The sequence below is a fragment of the Tubulanus polymorphus genome, chromosome 7 (genome assembly GCF_964204645.1).
Source record: "Tubulanus polymorphus chromosome 7, tnTubPoly1.2, whole genome shotgun sequence".
NCBI lineage: Eukaryota > Metazoa > Nemertea > Palaeonemertea > Tubulaniformes > Tubulanidae > Tubulanus > Tubulanus polymorphus.
In genome coordinates this window covers 5245625-5268695 of record NC_134031.1, presented here as the reverse complement: position 1 = coordinate 5268695, position 23071 = coordinate 5245625, and the positions used below count along the sequence as shown (strand labels likewise).

Here is a 23071-nt window from a genome sequence, read left to right as displayed (position 1 = left end):
TTAGCATCGAAATTTAGAATATATTTTTGCCAAGCTAACATTATGTATTGCGAAGTAATTTTGTTTAAGAATCACTCTCTATGCTCAGAAAATGATCCACTTTTTACAAAATATTCTTGGACCCCAAATTCTCCTACGGCGCTCGCTCTTCATGTATATACATTGATGTACATATATACAACTAGGCCTAGGACGTTTTGGGCCCACTAATCTAAATGCCTGGAACCGCGCCTGTTACAGAATGCCCATCCCTTAATATATTCCATTGAGTTGCGACAGCGGCTTATGCCCCATCTAAAATCGATGGAGATTGTTCCGTAACGGACGCGACGATGTCCAAAAATCGAAAGGTTCTTCCAGATACGTTCCGACAATTCGGGTCCGTAATTGAATTAAACGCTGTATGGTTCGTGTTGTGCTTCTTATGGAATCGTTAGAGCATTAAACACAGTGGAATCGCGTATCGAACTGGGCGCGTGAAGATCAGTCGAGCGCTCTTGGTGCTCTTGGAACGCTGCGTATGAACAGTCGTCACCGGAAGTGAACAATGGCCGCACGGTTGCAGACGATCGGCGCGCACAATCGACGACAAATTGCGGCCACTTGAGCGACAACTGAAGAGACGGCTTAACAAGGAATTAACGACAAAACGTAGTTTTGTGTACCGACAAATGCAATTAAACACGATGATTGAACAAATTATGTACAAAGCCGCGCTCGGTGATAGATAGGCGCCTCGGAGGGCATCTTATCCCGCGCAAAACCAAACGCTCGTGGCGAAATTCGATATCTAGCTCTGCGATGGCCCAAGCAACGTCTTGCCGTCGGAAATGCGGCAGAAACTCGTGACAACGGCCGGATTTTCCGGAATCGGGCCGGCGAAATGCCATATCGATAGTTAGTTGAAATTCTAGAAGTTAATCTAACCTTTCCTATGGGTTGAAATTGTTGTGACAGTCAACCCCCGATATAGCGCCCATATCGTCGTAATAGAGAGTATGGCTATATATCGGGGTTGACTTCTGCTAAGATTAAATACGAGTATTTCTCGTGCGTTAGAATCAGCAGTTCTCAGAAAAAAACCATGGGCCCGGTTTCATAGACTGGTACTATCTTTAACTCAGGGTTAACTAAATGACATTTCAATTGAGTTAACGCCTGGGTTAATGGTTATACCAGTCTATGAAACTTTCCCTGGTGTCTGGCGGGGGATGGTTTATCGGGGGAGGGCGATGGGGTGCGATATTATCGTGAGATGAAGTTTAGTTCCACTTGTGTATTAGGTTGTGACTAGTAAACCGAGAATTTCGAAGGAAACCAGGCAAACACCGTCGACTACCATTGGAAATGATTTTTATTTTATCAAAAAAATTTAATTACCTGTATTTCATTTTAGATTCCAGCCATTCGTTTTGATGTATAAGATTAACATTATATACATTATTACATTCAAACATACACCAGGCAATATATCATATTTACACCAGCCAAAATATATATGTATATATACACACAGCATAGAAAAACTGATACTTCTAAACGACTCTTCAAAACTCTCAATACTCTGATGGACACCTAATCCGCATTTAAAAAAATTCAATACCAGTTATATTGGGATTCGAACCCGTTTAGATTTTTTTTTGGCGACTGGTGAAATATCAGTTTTTTACGCCGTGACCTTGATAATGTGTAGAATAGCACCATGATGAAATAAATATAAAAATCTAACACCTAACTAGTACAATTAAACCAAACGGAACTGTAACGTGGATAAATTCAAGACATTTTTTGTGAATTGTGTAAAAATCAAGACCTATCATTCGAACACATTGGACCGTTGAATCAATATACTCTGTGACCAACAGCAAAATCATCAGCCACTGAAGTTTAAAATCTGAAATTAACTATCTACAAAATAATATTGTACGTTTATTTCCATATTTTTCCGAGAAAAAAATAATCAATTCAGAGAAAAAAAACAAGTGATCGAAAATATTCAAAATGAAAAAAATGTGAAAACGTGTATAAGCTTATCCCGTCTGAATGCAAGTAACTGCGACTGAAAACCGATAAGAAAACTCCACAATCCACGCGCCTAAATGGCAATATCGCATTCAACACTTTTTGTGGACGAGAACTCTCGTGAAGCTAGTTTTCAAGCCCCCCGATTCGTTGCCGGCAGGTGTGGTGGGTTTGTAAGGGAGATCAAGCTAGTTTTATTTGAAAATGAAACTTGACCAGTTGTATTTGGTCCGAAAGGCCTTACCAACTACTTTCAAGCAACTATCTTATATGTAAACTACGGTGGGATCCTTCATTTCTCGGCAATAACGACTAACACGATGCACTACCTCGCCGTCTAGCGGACTGTACACGCGTATCCACAAATCCGCCACAGTTCGAAGTGCCCAAGCAGTCCGGGACCACAGAACGTGGTTTGATGGACAACGCAGCTAGGAGTCGTTCTGTGAAACAGACCCCGGGTGGTTGTACCCTAATATTTCGTCGTGCGTGTATTTCTACGACGTCCCTGAATAGAGAATTCACTCGTACACAATCATCAATATAGGAATGACTATAAAAGTCTTAATTCAGATTCGTCGTGTCCCAGTTCATCTAAGATATGCCAAACAGCTAATTGTCCATGAACTTAATTTCTGCTTAATTACACCCCGAATATAAGCTATGGCATCAGCCGGTAGAATGACTACAGAATTTCATTTTGAAACGAACATTCATACATCTGATCATTTATACTACACGTAAGAGTACTCCGAAGCCAAACTCTGAATATGCATAATCGGAAAAGAATGCGCTAGCCTGGGGAAAATAACAGGCACCGATATACCCCATCTGGACTGGCCGATATCAATTTCTCATTTGCTAATTAAACGTAGTAACCTAACCCAATAATCGATGGCGGTAGCTTTTTTGGATAACGGGTCGGTCAGGCCTACCGTGCGCAGCTAAACCACTGCCATTTGACACGTTGAGAATTGCCAGAATACCTCACCAACAAGAACCCACGAGACTGCGGTCTCCACCCACCTAAGATCATCATCTATCTTAGCGATAGGTACATATCAATTACTCTCAATCGTATCAATTTAGTCCCATTCTCCATTAGACCAGGCTCCGCCCACCCAAGATTATCATCCATCATAGTGATACAGGTTCAATGCGCGTTGATGAGAATGGGGATTCCTTCGGGGTTACCTATTTCGTGTGCGTTAGAATTTTAATCACATATACGGTAGATGAAATAAACAACTTGTGCGCCTTAAAGCGTGATTTCCCTCGAGGTTAAGCAAACACACGAGCTACTGTTTAACAACTTCGTAACATAATCTTGTATGTATTGCATCATGGACGTATATACTATAAACACCAGTTAAAACGTCCGTGATGGGCTAGGCATGGAGTTCGTGAAAATCTTAACCGAAGTCTGGTTACTAAATATGCTGTATAAACCGTTTCTCAATAAATAATTTTACGGTTGCAAGTTTGCGGAATGAATTTTACGTACACTGTACTGAAAACTAAGAGATTCACACAGTTATAACGTTGCCAAAGTTGTCGAAATCCATCAAAGGACCGACGAAATACAGCAGACTCCGCTCAAGTTGGATCTTTTGTTTTAGGGCCGTAAAAATGTGTCTGACTTGAGCGGTATCCGAGTTGGATTTCTTTCTTAATGTCACAAAAAATATTTCAGTAAACATCCGAGTTGATCGGATCTGACTCGAGCGGAGTCTACTGTTGTTTCATAAACACACGCATCTCGCAATTAGAGGTAAAGATGACCTAACTAACAATGCAGGACTTAATTAGCCGAACAAAAACTGGCGGCCTGTAAGATGGTTTATTATGACACCTATAATATTGACTATTTATGCCCCGAGTATAGATTTTAATATGATAAATGAATCGTCCATTTAGAGGATAAAAACGTAACAATATGCACGCAGGTACCACGCGCGAATTAGATATTGATATGACGAGTGTTTTTGACACTGCAGATATATACATGTATATTGTTTTTTTTTTTCGATTGAAAATACTTCATCCACAAGGCAGCTATGTGTGTGCGTGTGTGTATAATTTCGACACGCATTTCATACTGATGTATACATACGGCTATAGTGTGGCAAAGCTGACAGTAACACAGGGGCCTGACACAAAAGGTTTTTGACCCCAGTATCCAAGGTACAGTATATTAAAAGACTTTTTATATATAGTACCTAGGATACTCAGGGTCAAAAACTTTTTGTGTCAGGCCCCTGTGGAGAGTGATTTTCTTTAAAAACATTTGCGCTAAAATTATGGCCATTTATCTTTTTAATTTTATGATTTCCAATATGCAAAACGCAGCATTCTTTATCTTATAAAGGCCGGTTCTAAGCTTAAAACGATGAAGTAAGTACGAAAATAGACTGTGCTTTACTCGGTGAATTTAATGATTACCTATTTCCCTGATTCTCAACTCTGGTGAAAAATTTACGCACCCAACACTACCGAGTAAGGCGCGGTCGTGTAACTAAATCGAAACTTTGTCGAACTCATCGGTGAAACTGGCTCGTGTTTTACTCCAAATCGAGAATGCTTTCGACGGATGAAGTCGTTTCTTGACGAAACAACTGAAAAATACATTTTTTTCAGCCAGGAAAATATCCGCGCGAAAAAAACCATTATTTTAATCACAGCCTGCATTTACGGTAGTCGATAAAACTCTGATACACCGCGACTCTTGAGAACTGCATTATTTTTCGTAGATTCGGCGGTACGCGATAACAATATAGAACATTCTATACGAAAAGACTAGATCGCTGCAATCATTAACTGTCACCTCGTAATTCGGCGGCTTTGTTGACTATCAGTTGGACATCACTCAGCGGGTAGTTCTAAAATATTGAAAGATAAAAGCTAAGCATTTTAGGCTGTGACAATGTTAAATGCACCAGACCCTGCCTAACTCGGTCGGTAACCCAACTTTTTTAGCTGCTGAAGTCAGTGAATGTTACTAAAATCTAATAGGAAAACCCTCTATTTTTCTGATTCTCAACTGCGAAGTATTTACGGTCCCATTGCTACAGACCAAAGCAAAGACTGATGGCTTTAACCATTCGACCACAGAACCTCCAACCTTGCGTGCACGGTTGGAGAATAGTGATGAGATTTATCAAAGTATAGTATGTTATCATAATTGCAAGAGAAATTCTGAAGTCGGCTTAAAACCGATCTTTTTCGAAACGCCCACATTAGAAGAGGGTTACCTGTAAAAGCTTCATCATCATCGAAAAATCAGCATCGAACATCTCTTGTCGAATTAAACTGAAATCGTAAGAACGTAGAGCGATTGTGTCTGAATTTTACTCGCATTTCATTTCGACGAGGAACTAAGCAAAAATAAATGTCAAATACTCACATTAACATAGCGCAGCACACGTATATAAGGAACTGAAAACGACCTTCGTCCGAAAATAACGAATCCCACAAACGTAATACATCTGAAAAGAACAATTTTACTAATTTTGAAATCGAGATTTAGGTTCCTCGAACAGTCCGGAGAAAAAGGCAAATACGTTTAACCCATAAACTCACTGAATACTGTATATTCAAAGCTTCATTTCTCAACTATAAGTTGGAGCCACTTGAAATATTATCATTGAGGAACTATTCACAAAGTACCGATATGTGGGGCAGGCAGTAATAACTGACCAACTCCGCTCTCATCTTATCTAATCATCATATCTTAACCCTTTCAGTGCTGAGCAATACCCTGAAGGGCTGGAGATGAGTTGAAAATTTTGAAAAGCCACCCCAGTGTGTTGTATTATGGGCATAGTGCTATAGTGCATTTACACCACAGTACGGTGTATCATTAGTTCCTAAAATTCTACTATACTTGCTAGGTGCTGCCATCTTTCAAACGAGATAAAAATTAATTACTAATAACATCAATACACCATGATGCGGTGTACTTGCCCATTACCGATTTTTACACCACCATGCACTGTAGACGCACTGAAAGAATTAACAATATAATTGTTACGTTTCAATGATTTAATTACCTGGTAGCTGGAATTCCTGAGACAGCAGTAAAGTTAGCCAACGGAATGCATAGAATTCGGGTTTCAAATTATTCATTTCAAGTCTACTCCACAGCCTAGAGTCTTTCTCCTTTAGTAAAGCCATCAAACTTTTCATCAAATTACCTGCACGAGACCATAAACGCATTCAACATTTGAATCAACGAGGGGGATGGTTTCATTATGTCGGTTTTCGTAACAATCATACTCACCGATTCCATGCTCAGAATCATCAAGCGATTTGATGAAATTGTCCCTGATTTCACCCATTAGATTAGTAAAACAGAAGAAGGCGTCTGCCTCGGCATGAGCTGCAAACGGAATACATTATTACATTTTTATTTTCATTTATAAATTTTTCGACATGAATTTGCGTTCGTTGGTACTGTTGCCTAGAACCACCCTCTGCGACCCCCTTTTATGAATGTAATGGAAGATCCCAGTAGATTCTTCATCCACATTTGTACATTCATAAGAGTACGTTTATTCGCCTTTACTGATAACCAACAATCCACAAATTTGTCTTTTCCTGACGATGAACTAAATACTGTTTAAATTTCTCCTAACTTAGTAGCATTCGGTTTGTAAATACCGGTAGTTCACTGAGTTGAGTGGGAATTGAAGGATTTACCGGATGAATTTTAGTAAAATTTAAATACCAACTTGTGCCATTCACGGAGTAAGGAGGCATCTACTATAGGCAAGATTGGAAATGTTGACGAAAATAAACTGCAACATTATAGAAAGTTGGCATCAGTCGTATTCGTTGATGGGAGTGGTACATCCGTTCTGGAAATACATGTGTATACCAGTACCTTTGTTATCTTCACAGGGGTCTGTCGCAAAAACGTAGTAAATAGGGCCTAGAATTTCGTTCATCCCCTGCAAAAAGGAGAAATAAAATTGAATCTACGAATTAAAAGACATTTCAGTATTGGAGTATGAACGCGAAAGATCCGAGCGCGCACTTATATCCAAACATGTCTGGATGAATTTCTGGGGGCAAAAGGTCAGGATTTTGGTGGCCCACTTTTCATATCATATGAAAGCATTGTGCGTTTTCAACAAAATATCACACACTTGTAATACATGAAAATCAACTGGAAATGAGCTGATTCTGTATCGTGATGAATATAGATTTTCCCTTGAATTTTTGAGGAGTAATAGACACTGCATAGTGAAATTCCTGAGTGCTTATGGGTTTAGGGAGCGAAAGTGTTTCGTACCTGTACGTATCCTTGTCCGGGATTCAGTTTTGCATAAATGAAAAGGATTCTTTCGCATACTTCCCAATGCGCTTCTTGACCCGGCGGTAATTTGAGGAAGTCGTCTGTGCTTGTGCGTCTTCTTGTAGGTAACATCTGGAAAAATAGAGCATTTGCAATTCGGTCCATACTAAGGAAGCTATTAATTCGTCCAATGTCCCTGTGTGGTTTCTTTTTAACATGTTGTTATGCAAAGGGTGACAGGGTAAGAAATATCCCCGAGACACCAGAACAATGGCAAATCAAACGATTGGACGACAAGACAAATTCTCCATATAACTAAATCTTAATATATTTATTAGGCTATTTATTAGGCTAGTAGCACAACTTACATGCAACAACTGACCTGACTACCTGGCTCACGCACCGAGAGGCATAGCAGGTTTCATACACACTAGTGTTCATAATGCGTGAAGCGCATTCTAATGCCTCAAGGACAACAGTGAGTCTACAGGACCATTACAATGTATACAAATGTCGAGAATCGTAATATAAATGATGTACAAACACAGTGACAGTAGACTGTGCTTGGTGGTCTGATTGCTTGTGACCAACAAATTGTTTCAGCGAGCGAATTCTGGGGCACAGAGCGAAGATCGGATCAGGTGAATTGGAGAAGGAAAATTCTAAATTCTAGGTTAAAAATCGGAACCATGGCAAATGAAGACTGCTACAAGTCATGTCATATTCACAGTCAATTATTTATTACGCGAATGTACTAGTTTGCTTTAAAATGGTAAATCAAGCATTTCTGGGGGCCCACTCCAACTGATATGCATAGCTTATTTAGAGTTGTACAGTAAAACCTGCTAATTTTTTTTCATTTAATTTTGATTTTCACCTAATCTGCACATCATTTACCGCCCAGCTATACATAAACGTATGTAAAATATATTCAGTCCAGATTTTTCATAAACTGAATACATTTCATTGGTCTGACATGATCGGAATCAAACAGAGTCTGCTGATATACAGACCATCAGTTGAATCTTGTTTTAAGAACAAGCATCTGACCCAAAAAATAAAATACGACAATTTGACTGCTTACGTTTGTAATTCCGTGTCGATTGCGAGACACGGTCTCCGATTTCAGGACCGAGTTCTCGACTCGTTTTTGTAGCGTTTCGACTCGCGCCGTGTGATCGTTAAGCTCTTTACACGGATAGTCCGACGCTTGCTGGAAGAACGACAAATCGGGACAAAGGCGTCGGCAATCTTTGTCGACCTGAACGAGCATTTCGTTGTCGGCGAAATACGTGCTCCACTCGCTCTCCGGGTTCGGATTCAGAGGCTGAAAATAAGCCGACAATTCGATGTTACTGTCAGACCGTCGGAGACTTCTAGTCTGGGCTTAGTTTCAAGAAAAAGTTGACCTCAAATTTTTGGTTTAATTTTTTTTGGTAATTTCATGTTGTCAATCAGGAATCTAGCAGCTGCTAGCAGAGAGATGACTGATACATGGAATAGAGTTATAGGCTGGGGGTAATAATACCAAGTTTGGAGCGCATTTGAACAAGACTCAAGTTTGGATACCTGCGCTATATAAATGTCAATTATTATTATTATTATCAAATTTGTGAAGGGGCCGAGTTAACACCTGGTGTAGAATGAATACAAGACATATAGTACTTTATAGTTTAACTAGTATATTAGATGCGCTCATAAAGAAGGATGAATATTGACCTAAGTGCTTCTAATAAACGAGTTTACCTATAAAGGACTATCCGTCTTGTATTTATTCAATCAGGAAAATTCAAAGTGATGCCTTAAATTCTAAACCTCTTTTTAGTTTGATTTTTAAAACCTGCACGGGATTTGTTATTCGGCAAACTGACAAGTGACTTACATGGTCGCTGAGAGTGACATCAATACGATTACTGCCGTAACCTTTTGAACCCGGCTTTACGATCATTTCATCAATAAATTGCTTGTACGCGTTCCTAAAAATGAATACCATAAAACATCGTAGTAGTTTCAACTTATGAACCATCAAAAAATCTAATTCATTGATTTTAGGGCTTATTCCTATGAGCTCAATACAGCTCAAGTGGATCAACGGCATGTTGAGGTAGATATTTTCAATACTCTGGTAAATACAAGGTCGATATGCATCCCTTTTTCCGCAATAATGTGCACCTCCAGACTCTGGGCTCATAGCTTAAAATCATCATACTTCAAACCCCGAGAAAATATGTCTAGACATGTTGACAAATTAATGTTTTATACTCATGAGTATTGCAATCTCCATTGAACGTCAGTTTCAAAGATATTATTCAATTGAGTTTTCGTTGTAGGCCTATGTGTGTAACTCCATTTTTGTCTCATTATTTTGTCTCAAAAAGACCCCAGAAATTTGGATCAAATCCGGTTTTCAACCTGGCAGTAAAATCATGACATTTACTACATGCTACTACATGCATTTTGTAACAGGATGGCTCCTGGGAGAGTGACATTGTATAAACAGTTATATATGGTAAAAATTTCAACCAGGGTTTTAAAACAGACCAACCTTTCTTTTGCTAGCACCTCCTCCCAGTCAGCTCTTTTTCTCGGCAAATAATTCAACAATAGCTGCAAAAAAATAAAAGAATACGATTTTTCGTGAAATACCCGTGATGAAATTCATCGAAAGAATACTATAGTGAAGAAATCAAATTCGAAATCTTTTTTGAAAGATAAAATCTAGTTTGAAACATACCTTCCAACTAAGAGATCTTGAGCTGCTCGTTTCAAATGGACAACCTACATAATAGTTCAAAATAACATCTAACCAGAGTTAAGTGCTATAAAAGCGTTAACTATAATTCATCCAAGAACTTTAAGCATTTTAGAAAGATATTATTACATTCGAGAAAGATATCCTCACAGGCTTAGAAGTGAATTTAACAATTGATACCTAGTAGGCCTAGGTCTTATTGAAATGCACAATGTAACATTAACGCACACGTTTTTATTCAAATATACAAGGTACTATGAATAACAAATCTTATAGGCACTTATGGTACTCAGGGTTGTGAGGTCAAAAAATTTGTGGCAGGTCCCGTTGTTAACTTGTTGTTGTGTTGCTGTCATGGGATTTAATCATATATGTGTTGGGGATTCACCCCACCAACAACGGTAAGAACAATAACAGCAAACAGAAATGGAAGGTCGATTACTAGACCTACAAATAGCCTTAATAGGCCCGGTTTAGTGTAATTAGAAAGCAAAATGTACGATTAATCAACTGACAAACGAACGACCCCGGAACGGAACCCGGAAGTAAAACAGTGAACGGCTTTCTACCTTTGAAACACATTTTTCTCAATTGTTTAAGGTCGATGACGTCACTTTCCAGGAATTCCTCGAATTGTTGCAATCTAAAATAAACGATAAAACCACTGAATTGAAAATACGAGCCGAGCTAAAGCGGGAAATAAGAGTTTAACGAGTGGTTTTTGACAAACCTGGCCCGATGGACCGCCATTTTGAAACTATTAACAGGTAGAGTCTCATTGAGATGCAGCGCAGGATCATCGTAATTCCATAGCCTAGTTCGAATCCCATAATTTGTTTGGGAAGGGAGTCGGGGATAAACGGAGAATGAACTAATCACCCGTAAGAAATAGCGTCGCATATTTGTCCCCTTATTATCAATTCCAATATCATTCAAGTTGGTCAGACGTAACTGCTGGATAGTTGACATAGAGCCAAGTAGAATGCAATGTTACAATGGTATTTTATTCCTGTTATTTTGTATATCGGGTCCCGTGCTACTTTTTCAGGAGGGGTTGCTACTCAGGAAAAACTTATTCCTGATTAGCGCAATGATTATTGCCCACATTCTAGAACTCCATGGTAAGACAGCTACTCGCCATACCAATTTTTTCTTCAATTATTCAAGTTATTCAATTCATGATTTTTCTTCAGAAAATATCCATTCCAGAATTTTTGGGCGGATGGAATTCTAGAGAACCCCCAAAGTTTTAGGGGGAATTAAGAATCTGACGTTTGAAAATGACTCATAGGATTGAGTCCCGAAACGTCAGATTTTTAAAAAATTTTATGGTGGGTTTTTACTTTATTAATGATACTCTCATATAATGTACGTATCTAGATTTCTGATAAAGAAATTCGTTTGAGATTTTAAAAGGAGCCTTGCACTTTTTAAGTGACGATTTATTATTATTACTATTATCATTAATATTATTATTATCATTATTATTATTAAATCAAAGACATTTATCAAATGTCTTAGGCCTTCACCGCCGACAGTTGAGATTTCTAATTCTAAATATATACTGGATCTAACGATTAATCCAGGAAATCGTTATCATTACGATGAAATATATATAATTGAACTCGTGTTATTTGTTCTGGTTTCTATATCAATCGGTGAATTGATAAGCCGCAGTAGCTTTGTTTCACCAGCCTCAACAGTGGCGATACTACACGACACAGCGCCGACGTTGCAGCAGTACGCGCGCCAGCCACTCAAGGAATGCGAGTCAACCGTTCATCGTTGCCGCACTGAAAGCCGACACATGTCCGCGAATAGGCGACACTGAAATTCAGGAATGTTTACGTAAAATGTAGGAATTATCAGGATCGTAAGGTAAGGCGATATTTGCGTAAGGTTTCGCCGCGGTTAGACGACGAAACCGACGCCGGAAAACCGGCTAGCGAGTTGAATTCAAACAATATGGTTCCTATCGATAAGTATTTGATGCTATTGATATTGATCGAAGGCATACGAAGATGCTGGAATAATAAATAGCTACGGTAGGTGAGGTTGGTTCAACGCAAAAGCACACAGTATTTTACGATAAAGATAGACGATATCAGTAACTGTCGCATTTAGAAGATTGCTCGACTCGTGTATATTGCATTTTCTGTACATGTTGTGCATTATTCATAAGGTATAATGTCCTCAATTAGATTCCGGATTAAACATATAAATGTGTATGTTATTGAAATTAGAGTTAGCAGTGTAAGCCTAAGCCGGGATCAGTGCAATTTGACAATTCGTACGTATGCGGGTACTAAAGTAACTGCATCGGCGGTTTCAGTTAAGCCCAACGCACACGACGCTGAGAAACACGGAAACACAGAAACACGGAATCAAATATGTTTCATCTCGGAAGCATAGTTTCCCTGAACCTCGTTTCTCGTAAACGTACACGGCACGTGGAAACGCTCAGAAACACGTTTCTGTTTCCTGTTTCCTTGTTTTCCCGCCTCGTCTGCGTTGGGCTTTACGTTTGAATCTAGATTTGAAATGTTGGTCGATTTTAAAATGCTATCAGTATTTTACTGACTCGACGGGTTGATATTATCCGCGGTTCTAGTTCGACAAGAATTACCGATTTGAAATGAACTAATCCGAAACTCACAACTCCTTCAGATTCAACCTATACAACTTTAGAAGTTGGTCCAGTTTTATCAGTTTGGTTTGGAATGGCATTTACCACCTATGCGACCAGGAACTAGCCCCCACTGGTTTGAATCGAGGCCGGAATAAAAATCCACCGTTAAAAAAGTTCAAGTATTTTAGACACCAGTAGCGCCGACGCACTCCCCGGAAGTAGATACGAATGCGGATTATATTCTACATCTAAAGAAACCGCCTCCGGTTTTTTAGTCGCTACGGCGCTAACGATATCACGTGATATATCAGCGTTGCTAATCTAACCGCAGACGGATTTATTCCGCATTCTGAGATCTTCCTCTCGCTCTATCTTCATAGTGTCTAAAACGCAGCGTCAATTTACCGTCGGAAGTAGCGACGTAATTAAGTCGAATTCGTCGTATTTTCCGATAACAACATCCGTTCGTTCGTTCGTCTGCTCAAGCCGTCGCATCTATCAATGTTTATCTTGAAGAAAAACCCACAATTACGAAGAAAAATTAGAGAGTAGTGGGTTTCGAGTAACTACGAGCCTTGAGTTTTGAAGATGCCTCATAGAATAGAATTGAAACGTCACTACTAATTTTAATGATTACAAACTGTCACTTTACTACGGATACCATCAATCCCTATCGGAATATTGGGTTAAGTATTTTTTCGTATTCCCTTGTGAACTGATTGCATTCGACTATCGCGAAATAAGAAAGACTTTAGGTATCAAAATACAAAAACCTATCACCTTCACACGGTGACGATTTGGCCCGGGTCAATCTGGCCCCGACCAGATCAGAGTATGGCCCGTGCCTAATTCGAGAGCGCGTTCACAAGTAAATCACTCCCTTGGTGCCATCAAAACGACGAAGTAGCAAAAGCGAGGTGAGTCACTTCTAGAACCAGTTAGCATTCAACCGGGATAATTTGACCCGTGCTAAAATTTGTCAACCAGGCATGGATGGACCCATTGGCACCAGTGTGAACGGTTTGCTCGGGACTAATCTATCATACGCCTAATTCGAACCTGGTCAAAAAAACGCTCGTATGCTCACGGCTTTCGAAGCGTGAACACGCAATATACGTAGAATTAATATTCATAGTCATCAATATTATGGATTCTAAAACGATTAGTCAAGAAAAATATGCTACTAGCTCTATCGGAAACGATCAACGTTGTCGCGTTTCAAATAATCATTCGATCATGCAATTGGGACTGATGAGATTAATGAGACAGGTGAATAATAGTTGACAAAATGAGGACCGAGGCAAGCGGGAAGACAAAGTCTATCCGAGCATGGACGTATAAATTCAGATTATAAATCTAGATTCATACATCCATGATCTGAGGCGACACTGGATTCTTGTGCTACTTGCCACTATCTTCGATACGCCGCGACCCGGATGTTTGACCGGCGAACGCGATATCCCGTTTAATCTCCGGTGCAGGAAGAAAACACTTATAAGGCTTCGCTGTCACGAAAAATAAACGCGCGTTATATCAGCTTATGATAACAGCCGTCAGGAAAGCGTCCTAAAATAACTTAACATCATTGACGTACTTTTTTATCTTAAAATAGGGATTGTCCCTGTTAAGTTAAGTTTATTTTGCATAATAGATTGATACAAAGATATGTAATTATGCAATACGATACAGTATGAAAATATGATATAATAACAATCAATCATTGTAGCAATAGATTATGCGAGGAATTAGGAATTAGGTTGGTAAATTTCGTTTTGATTTTCTGATTGAGTGTCCCTTACAGACCCACCACACCTTCCGGGAGCAAAACAGGGGGTTTGATTTTGAAATCGGAAATCGAAGTACAGATATAGTTGCGTGATCGGCGGTCGACCTTTATCGGTAACATCGCGGATTCATAGTCCAAATAGCGCCGATGATTCGTCTGTCGGAATTTGATTCATTCACGCCTTGTCTACGATGTAAAGTTACTCTGTCGAAGTTCGTCTCGAACGAATATAAATATATCGGTTTTGTGACATGTTCAGTATAGAAATGTATTAGTTAGATATATCGTTTTCGGCGTCGGGCGCCGCTCGCGAGATACGTGTCAACTCATCAAATATTTAGGCTCATCGCGGGCGAGAGAGAATGCGATTCGATGGACGAGAGGCGGGTGTTAAGCAAATCATCCCGCGAACCGATGCATATAATATACGGAATAATATTCACAGTCTCGATGTATATATGTATATATATTTAAAAAAAATCCCAGGCTTGAAAAGTCATACGATATATGTAAAAGCTGTTTGATTTTTATCACCACGATCATGTGCTATCCATTATAACAAGAAAGCTAACTTGAAAGGTTATTGACGCCTTGAAAAATGGCGCATATATTGCTTAATATCATTGACTTATTATATAATATAAATTATATAATACTAAGGACCAGTTATTTTGCAGATTTGAATATATCAATAATTGAATTGTACGACAACCAGTCTAGCCTTGATATACTGATGACGTAGTGCACATTCTCTAAAAGATGAGTATGAAAATTTATCAAAAATAAGATAAGACTTGTGGAATATATACAATTAGATAATAAACGCCAAAATTCACAATTGTAATAATTATTTGAAACGCCAATATTGATGACGTAGTGCACATCGTCTCACTCAGAACCGCTTAAATAACGCATCTATAATGTATCAATGTATATAAACATTATCGTAACGGTTTTTGCGGCATCAAACAATATCTATCTATATCAGTGCCTCGGCCGACAGACTATATTCGACATGCAATCTACACCAAAAAAACATCGATAATTGCCTTGGGGGCATTGTCCCGCCTAATCCTTTATATATAAAAAACAGAACAGAGGAGATGAAGAAGCGGGGAAGGAACAGCCGATTATTCGGTCGGTGTTGCGTTGATGATATTATTCACAGGCGCTAATATGACGAGCGCTCGTTCAGAGAATGGGTACCATGCATTATTCAGCAGCTAGCCATTAATTGCCTTGTGCATCAGCGCCGGTATAATTAACTATGAGTATACTACTAGTTTAGACGCAGGCCCGAGACACTTTGACGTTATAATGTATTATTTGCGAATTAATGCTACTACGAAATTCTGGTTTAGCGGCATCCGGATCAGGCCCATATCATTGGGGGGAGGGAGGGGATGGGTGGGTAAAGGGGGTTACGACGAACCTAGGGGATTTTTACCCTGATCTTTACCTACAACCCTTCAATCATCGTGTATTTTCACTGCGATATCTAAATTCAGCATGTGAAGACATTTTTAAGCAAGATTAGAAATGAGACGAAACTGGATTCATACACACAAAATGGAATGAACGATTTTTGCGATATTACAAGGTTGAAGTACATAAACACTTATTAGAATGTGATGGAACTCAGACGCGAAAACCACGAAAGCTGAAATCAAAATTATCGAAAAATGCGGCGTTTAGGTTCCCTATTAATGTAAATTTATGTAAAGGCGTATAGGTCTGTTATTTCAATATCAGCTTCTTAATACCGTGAATTAACAACTCGACATAAAAAAAATCGCATTGTAGATATATCCTTGAAATCTACTATTTTCAATGGCAATGAATAAACGAACCGAACAAGTATACTATAATGGAATATAGTGCTGACTATACGACGTGTGATAAAAGCTTTAAGTTGAATTATTGACCTGTTTTTTCTGCGAGCTGATCAAAACGGCGATAATTTGAACGTGCTTAATTGCAGGCAGAAAGCTACCGATGTATGTAGGCTTTAACTCGAGTCTGTAATCGCCTTGCAGCGTATACGCGCGCCTGCTTGATTATTAGTCGCTGCGAACGTGACTGCATCGCCTAAATGCCGTTCATTTTTCATCGAACAAAACAAGCGTCGCTTGACGCGTTATCACACAAGAGAGTTTGCGCAAATTTACACTCGATCTACTAAGAGCACTGATATAGTTTCTTGCTCTAGAGATTCCTGCGTTTTGCCTCACAAATACGACGGTGGAGCATTTCGAGAAAAAGCTCGTATTTCGACGACCAAAATACACATCGACTATTTCCACTAAGAGTTTTATCCTTTACTCTAGTCAACAGTTAATAGGAAATATAGAGGCGGACGTAGGTCGGCCTTGTGACAGTCAGCGACTCGATTCCCAGCGTTGCTGAGACACGTAGACCTATGGTCCTCGCGACTGCGAGCCATGTATATACTTTGATGCAGCGCGACCGTCTCTGCCATCAGCCAGAGTCGGAATAAGCCGCAGACCTGACAGACTTGTAGTACTGGCAAACCTAGTAGTCGCACACTGTCGGTCGCGTCGCAGTCAACCTAAAACCAAACGCCCACAACGCAGAGAAACATGGAAACAGCGAATCAAACAGGTGGTTCGTGTTTCCCGTCCGTCGTGGGCGTTGGGCTTAGGCGCCCAGATGTAACCGATCGTGTCGCAAGCGGTCGCCATCAGTCGTCGACATATATAGCGAAATAATTAGCTCGTGTTTCATCGCTGATTTTAACTTGGGTTCGTACCCCGCTTAAGTTGCCACCGATCTAATTTCCTCTCGGCAGGAAACCGTACCAAATCCGATAATTAACGTTTACGCATGTTTTATTTTCATTTCGACAGCCCACACGATTCCGCGTCCGAGTCGCGAAACCTCTATCGCGTCAGAAAATAATCCGATTGCAGTATGTCGTTATCGTATTAAGACCGCGCGCGCGACGTGGCAAACCGCCCAGAAGTAATAGCATTCCGCCACCGCAAGGCAGATGCGGAGGTCGCTGCTGTAAAAATGAAATTATTTCGCTTGACCAAACATTGCGTCCTTTGGAGAGACAAACTCGTTCCGTATAAACAACGGACTCAATAAAGAAGCGCGCGGGGACGCTCGACTACATGGACCAATAAAATGGCAATGATGTGTTAAAAATGAACGCGCTGGCGCTTTTCTCGAGAATTTTCGAAAGAGAGGTTCGAAATGACACAGTAAAGGGTTCTAAATGAGACGGTATGAATGATAAGTTTTGTGTTCAGCTCGAAGCTATTTTGCACCCTCGCGCTGTAGTACTAGAGAGGATCTTGGAAGATTGGGTCATCAAATCCTAGAAAGACTATCCAGAAAATCCGTATGAAAATATAGACTTGTAAATGTAAACGAAGACGAATTCCACTTGATCATTCGACGTTAACCACTGAGGTGGACTAATTAAAGATTTTGATATACAACCCCTTGCAACGAATTCAACATCGTAATGTCCTCACCCCTGATGGCTTATAACCTCGGTTTATTTGGCTCAGCAAAAGAAAACCATCGTAACAAAACATTACCTCGGCTACGAGGATACATGTCTGATACGTATATCAGCTGTATATAGTCTCCTGCCATTTGAATACTGTCGCGAAATTTTTCATATTTTATACGTTTTATATTTCATTCTTTACTGTACAAAACCAACTATGTAAAAAAAGTCAATACGAAGAAATAAGAAAAATTTCTTAATTTAATTGTTCCATCCATTATAGATGTCTCATACATAAATGAAGACTTTTTGGGTATAAACAACTCATATCAGACTATCACATTGAAACAGAATTTAAACTGTTTTCTGTAAATTCCAGCTATCTTCTTTACCATTTTGAAAAAATTCAGTCTCTGAATTAGATCTATTGACGTCGATCATTCTCGTTGCGTACTCAAGATAACCATTTCATTGACGTAATCAGACATCAGACGACAGCTGAAACGGTGTCCCCAGATTCCGTCTTATGGCGGTTGATGCCTCTCGGGGGATCACTAAAAACCGGAGCTGGATATTTACGCTAAACCTGACATCGCTTCTTGCAGACGATGCTCGATCAGTTATGATGGCGTACAGTATAGCTACGTACTGTAGAGTGACTGATTCGAGCCATCTCAGAAAAAATATATGACACTCAATCTCAACCGTTCCTTTTTGATTTTTTTCCTATTCGTTTAAGCACCGCTTTAAAACCAACTTTTCGTCATGTAAAAATTGGTTGAGATTTTGTTTTTATTTTAGATAGCCCGAAGTAACGTAAATACGAAAAGTTGGTTTTTACGTGTTGATTTTAAAACGAAGAGTAAATAAACAAGAAAACTAACTTGAATGTTTAATTACGCCTTGAGAAATAACACACATATTATGCTGTGTAATATTGTTGACATATATTAGCCTTGTTTTTAACAGTTGGTTTACGGGAACCGCCTCCCGAAATTTGAAGAAAGATCACCAAAAGAATTTCTTTTTTTCTTCCCGCCTGTGGAACAAATTCAGCGAAAAAATGAGCCAACAAATTTTCTCACCTCCGCCGAATGAGAATCCTGGCTTGAATGATGAAAAAGTTGAAAAATGCAAGGTTCTTTTTTGATCACAATGAGCAAAATTCGAACTTTCCAAGAATCATTTGTTTGGACATATGTATATTGCCCTATCGACAGTTCCCTCTTCCTTCAAAAAGTTATATTATCTCACTAAGGGAATTTTTTAAAGATTTTTATTTCCTCCGCCGACATGATATTTTAATAGGTCTACCCCGAAAACCGAGCTATTAAAAAAATGGCCTCATGTGTATAATATTGGGTATAATGTTTTTCATAATATGGTTCGTATCAGCCAGCATATATTAATGTGACTCGAAAAGTGTGGGCCAAAACTTATGTGGATCGATGATGAAGATTCTTTCGAACCATAACGACAAAAGTTTAAACGTTGAATGTTGGAAAGCTTAAATTTCACTCTCGAATCTATTACCAATGTTATACGAGATTTAAGAGACAGTTATCGTCTGTGGACGGCGCTGGAGCATGCAATTTATCGCGGTGTTAAAAAACAATCGATGGGTATTCGGTAACTATATTATTCGATCATTGAGCAGTGCAGACTCGATTGATCTCTTATCTAACTTGAATGGGGTAACCAATTGGCAATATCTCGCAGAACACCTGGATTCATGAATTGACATGATTGATATTTCGTTGATAGTCTTGTCAACATCTCGTCTGGCAAACAGCTTTTAATAGTTAAACACGATGAAAAGAGTTGAAATGTTTATTTTATGTCATGTTTTCTGTTATAAAATCGTCGAGAGTAATTTCATAATTTTTTATTCTTAAAGGCTTCAATAAACTTCGATGTTAGTTCTTTTTCGATACTCCTTTTGCTAGTGCATTGTCAAGGTCAAGGCCTGGCTGCGTGTGAAACTTCCGGTGATCTATATCGGGAAGAACTGTAATAAAATCTCGAACATTTGAAGGAGTTGATTGATGCCAACCAAAAGGGAGAGGGCTGTGGTGACACAAAGCTAAATCAATGAGAGAATATCTTCCTCTAATGGAATAAAAGGCAGCTGCCGCGATACGAACGAAGTTAATTATTTAGACGAATATTCATCAGCGAGTTATAAATCAAGGAGCGTCATCAATCTTCGTGCAGAAACTCTATACCGAATGTATATGGAAGTATATATGAAATATCATCGTCGGGTCGAGATTCCATAATCGCGCCTCTGATAGCTCTCTGAATATTGCCGTTAATCAGTGTTATCATCGATCAGAATCGGGAATTCTGTTGCTAGTCTGGTGTTGACGAAGAAGTCTACTTCAGCTTGTCGACGGTCTCTAAAAGCGGACTCATTCCGCGCACGGATTTTTACATTCAGCACGCCCACGCGAAGATTTATACGCCGGCGTTTCAAAATTCATTTACCCAGAAACAACCGCCGACGAATGACGAATGAATGTTTACATTAACTGAAGAACGATATCGGTGGTATTTCATCGCCGACTGAATACTGACTATCGCATGATTGTATAACTACACGAGCAAGATATGATTGCAATTGAAATCTATATTTGGATTTTAAATCCTCGGAAAAAAAACAGGATCGTACAATCAATATGTCTACCTATTGAGATGTTAATTTGTTGAGAGAGACAAAAGAGAAGGGTTGTAGCCAACCAACCCCGCTTTACGCCTGGAGGTAGATGGCGCCAGCGCGTGGTCCTCAGTCTTTCGTCACAAATACCGTCCGATGAACAATTTTCCATTTTTTAGTCCCCACCGAGTCTTTTCCACTGCAGCCAACGTACATTGTAATAATATATCAATAGCAACTGGTCGCCGATTATCGCTGAATTCGATCTGAGTGCAATCTACGATAGTCGCCGACAGTTGAGTCGCGTCGTAAGGTCGATCTGAGCCCGGCTTAAGATTATCAACAAGCCATGAGGATGGGGTTTTCTAAACACATGCTCCCTATCACGCCCTATGGCGGAACGGACGATTCCTACATTCCGACAACATTCCTTCGCGTGGACTAGTAACTGCTTTTTTCAGAGATTGGACAAGTTTATATGTCCTAGCTCATACTATCGAACACGTCATAATGTTGTTTTAGGCTTATCATAATTAAAGAGAGTCGTTCAATATTTACGTGGCTTAAACGTGATACTTAAACAATTTCTATAGATAAACCCCATCATTCGAGTCAGACACGTCTTCTAGCGTGTTATAGCGTTCGTTGAAATTCAACTGAATTTTTAATGTCAGGGAAGATTAGCTTATACTGTTGCCTCAACGACGATTGTCGAAAGCACTTAAGATATCCGATTACAATTTGAATAGGCGCAATATCGGTTCACGTCGAATCGAATGCGCGGAAGGAGGACGCTGGATTTTCTTGTCAATGGTAGTCAGGGGATTTCTCGTTTATCCGATCCAGTCGCTTTGTATGCTCCGTTCGTCCAAGCCATGAATATTTAAAACCACACAATTGAGTGAAGAGCGCTTGCTAGTCCTTTACAAAAACAAAACTCTTTTTTCGACGATATCGACATTGCCAACTAGAGTATTAGACCCGTCAAAAAAAAAACAGTGTTGATGATGAGGCTTAGTTAAAGCCTCGAAACTGTAATGAAAATAAACTGTTTTTACATATCTAACTGTGGGTTTTTATTTGTGAACTCTACACTGAGATACCAGATATATCAGTTAATTGCAGTCAAGACGGTTGCCTCTTTAATCCCTATATGACGTCATGAAAATATCCTAGTGACTCTAAACATGGATGAAAAGACCAAATCGCTTGTAGAAAATTAGATGATGGCATATGGGGATTAAGTAGCAACCGTTTTTTTTTTATTTCAAGCGTTCACACACGTTAATTATTCGGAACGTTCTGATTTAATCCGTTCCAATTTAGGTCGGACAAAGTGTTAACAGTCACTAAATTTTTAATTTTGACCATTTATAGACCGACCAAAGAGACCGATCCGGGACCGTCAGGTAGGTCTAGCTGGATTAATGATTACAACCATGTGCGTATAAACAGCATCACTGTCGTCCGATTGGTCCGTTTAAGTTATACGGGGCCAAATCAGAACGGACCCAAGCGGGAAAGTGCGAACGCGGTGGCTAGAGACGTATGTATTGGCTTGCCGAAACGCGAGGATTTCTATAGCGATAAAGCATTGAGCTCGAACTTCAGTTCTCCGAGCGCTAACGTATCACGACAAAATATCATTATCCCAAACACCCTCGCCGATTATCAAAATAATATAGATAAAGGGGATCGCACGCCAAATGCACGCTTCGCGAAAATAGCCATAATTAATGGCGAAAACGAAACGTCAGTGGTGATATCATGAAATGTGCGGATAGAGAATTCGATACGTGATGTGACAGTGTGCGGAGGTGGCGGGGACTAGTCGACATGTAACGCAGATCAAAAAGAGAGAATTATCGCAGACGGCGACTACCAATTACAGCGGTAAGCGTCCGTCTTAACGAACAGCCCGAAGGTGTCAAGAGCCGAACAAACGGAATTGACAAAAACATGTGAAATTCATTAACGTCAACGAAGATGTATATGTATATGTAAGTAAAGCTGAGTTAATAAAACACCAACGCGACAGTGTGAAAAAGTCAACGCGGGGGAGTTGTTTTTCGTTTCTCGCGTTGTTTCTAGGGAATCCAGTTCTACAGTTTTGGATGAAATGACACCCGAGATAGAGTTTATTGAAAAACCGTATGAATAGTTTGAAATATTTCAAAAGTTGAATCGTACAAACGGCTGTGGATCCGAGACCAGTCGACTGCTGCACACGGAAATGACTCGGATCTTTCTTCAAGCAAACTGTTGGTTGAATATAGCTTTAAATTAAAAACTATGTGCGTGTCTTGTCAGTTGCGTTGTTTGTTTCTAAAAGTAGAATTCGAACTATGATAAAAACAAAGAAAGGTTTCGACTGATAGATTTATGTGCGGAATCTTTGGCCGGGACCTGTTTCATAGTCAATACTAGTCCAAAATGCACCGGTCTTAGT

At 39.5% G+C, this 23071-nt stretch overlaps 2 protein-coding genes across 3 annotated transcripts in view; one reads left to right on the top strand and one right to left on the bottom strand.

The window, feature by feature from the left end:
- Nucleotides 1-4247: 4247 nt before the first annotated feature.
- LOC141908766 (TBC1 domain family member 13-like) lies at nt 4248-10820 on the bottom strand. Of its 2 annotated transcripts, XM_074798958.1 has the most exons (13): nt 10801-10820; nt 10640-10713; nt 10053-10096; nt 9864-9925; nt 9201-9294; nt 8403-8645; nt 7316-7450; nt 6905-6971; nt 6302-6400; nt 6072-6215; nt 5426-5507; nt 5274-5331; nt 4248-4901 (listed from the first exon to the last, which is right to left on the bottom strand). In XM_074798958.1, exons 1-13 carry the CDS (start codon nt 10818-10820, stop codon nt 4836-4838), a joined length of 1188 nt encoding a protein of 395 aa, XP_074655059.1. In that variant the 3' UTR covers nt 4248-4835. The 2 variants fall into 2 exon arrangements, with proteins under 2 accessions (XP_074655059.1, XP_074655060.1); XM_074798959.1 differs by lacking the exons at nt 10640-10713; nt 10801-10820 and adding an exon at nt 10299-10357.
- A 1054-nt stretch (nt 10821-11874) lies between these two features.
- LOC141908594 (high affinity cationic amino acid transporter 1-like) overlaps nt 11875-23071 on the top strand; it is a 30901-nt gene continuing 19704 nt past the window's right edge. Inside the window, exon 1 of the mRNA XM_074798691.1 lies at nt 11875-11948. The gene's annotated coding sequence lies outside the window, so the exon portion shown is untranslated. The remainder of the gene's footprint in view (nt 11949-23071) is intronic.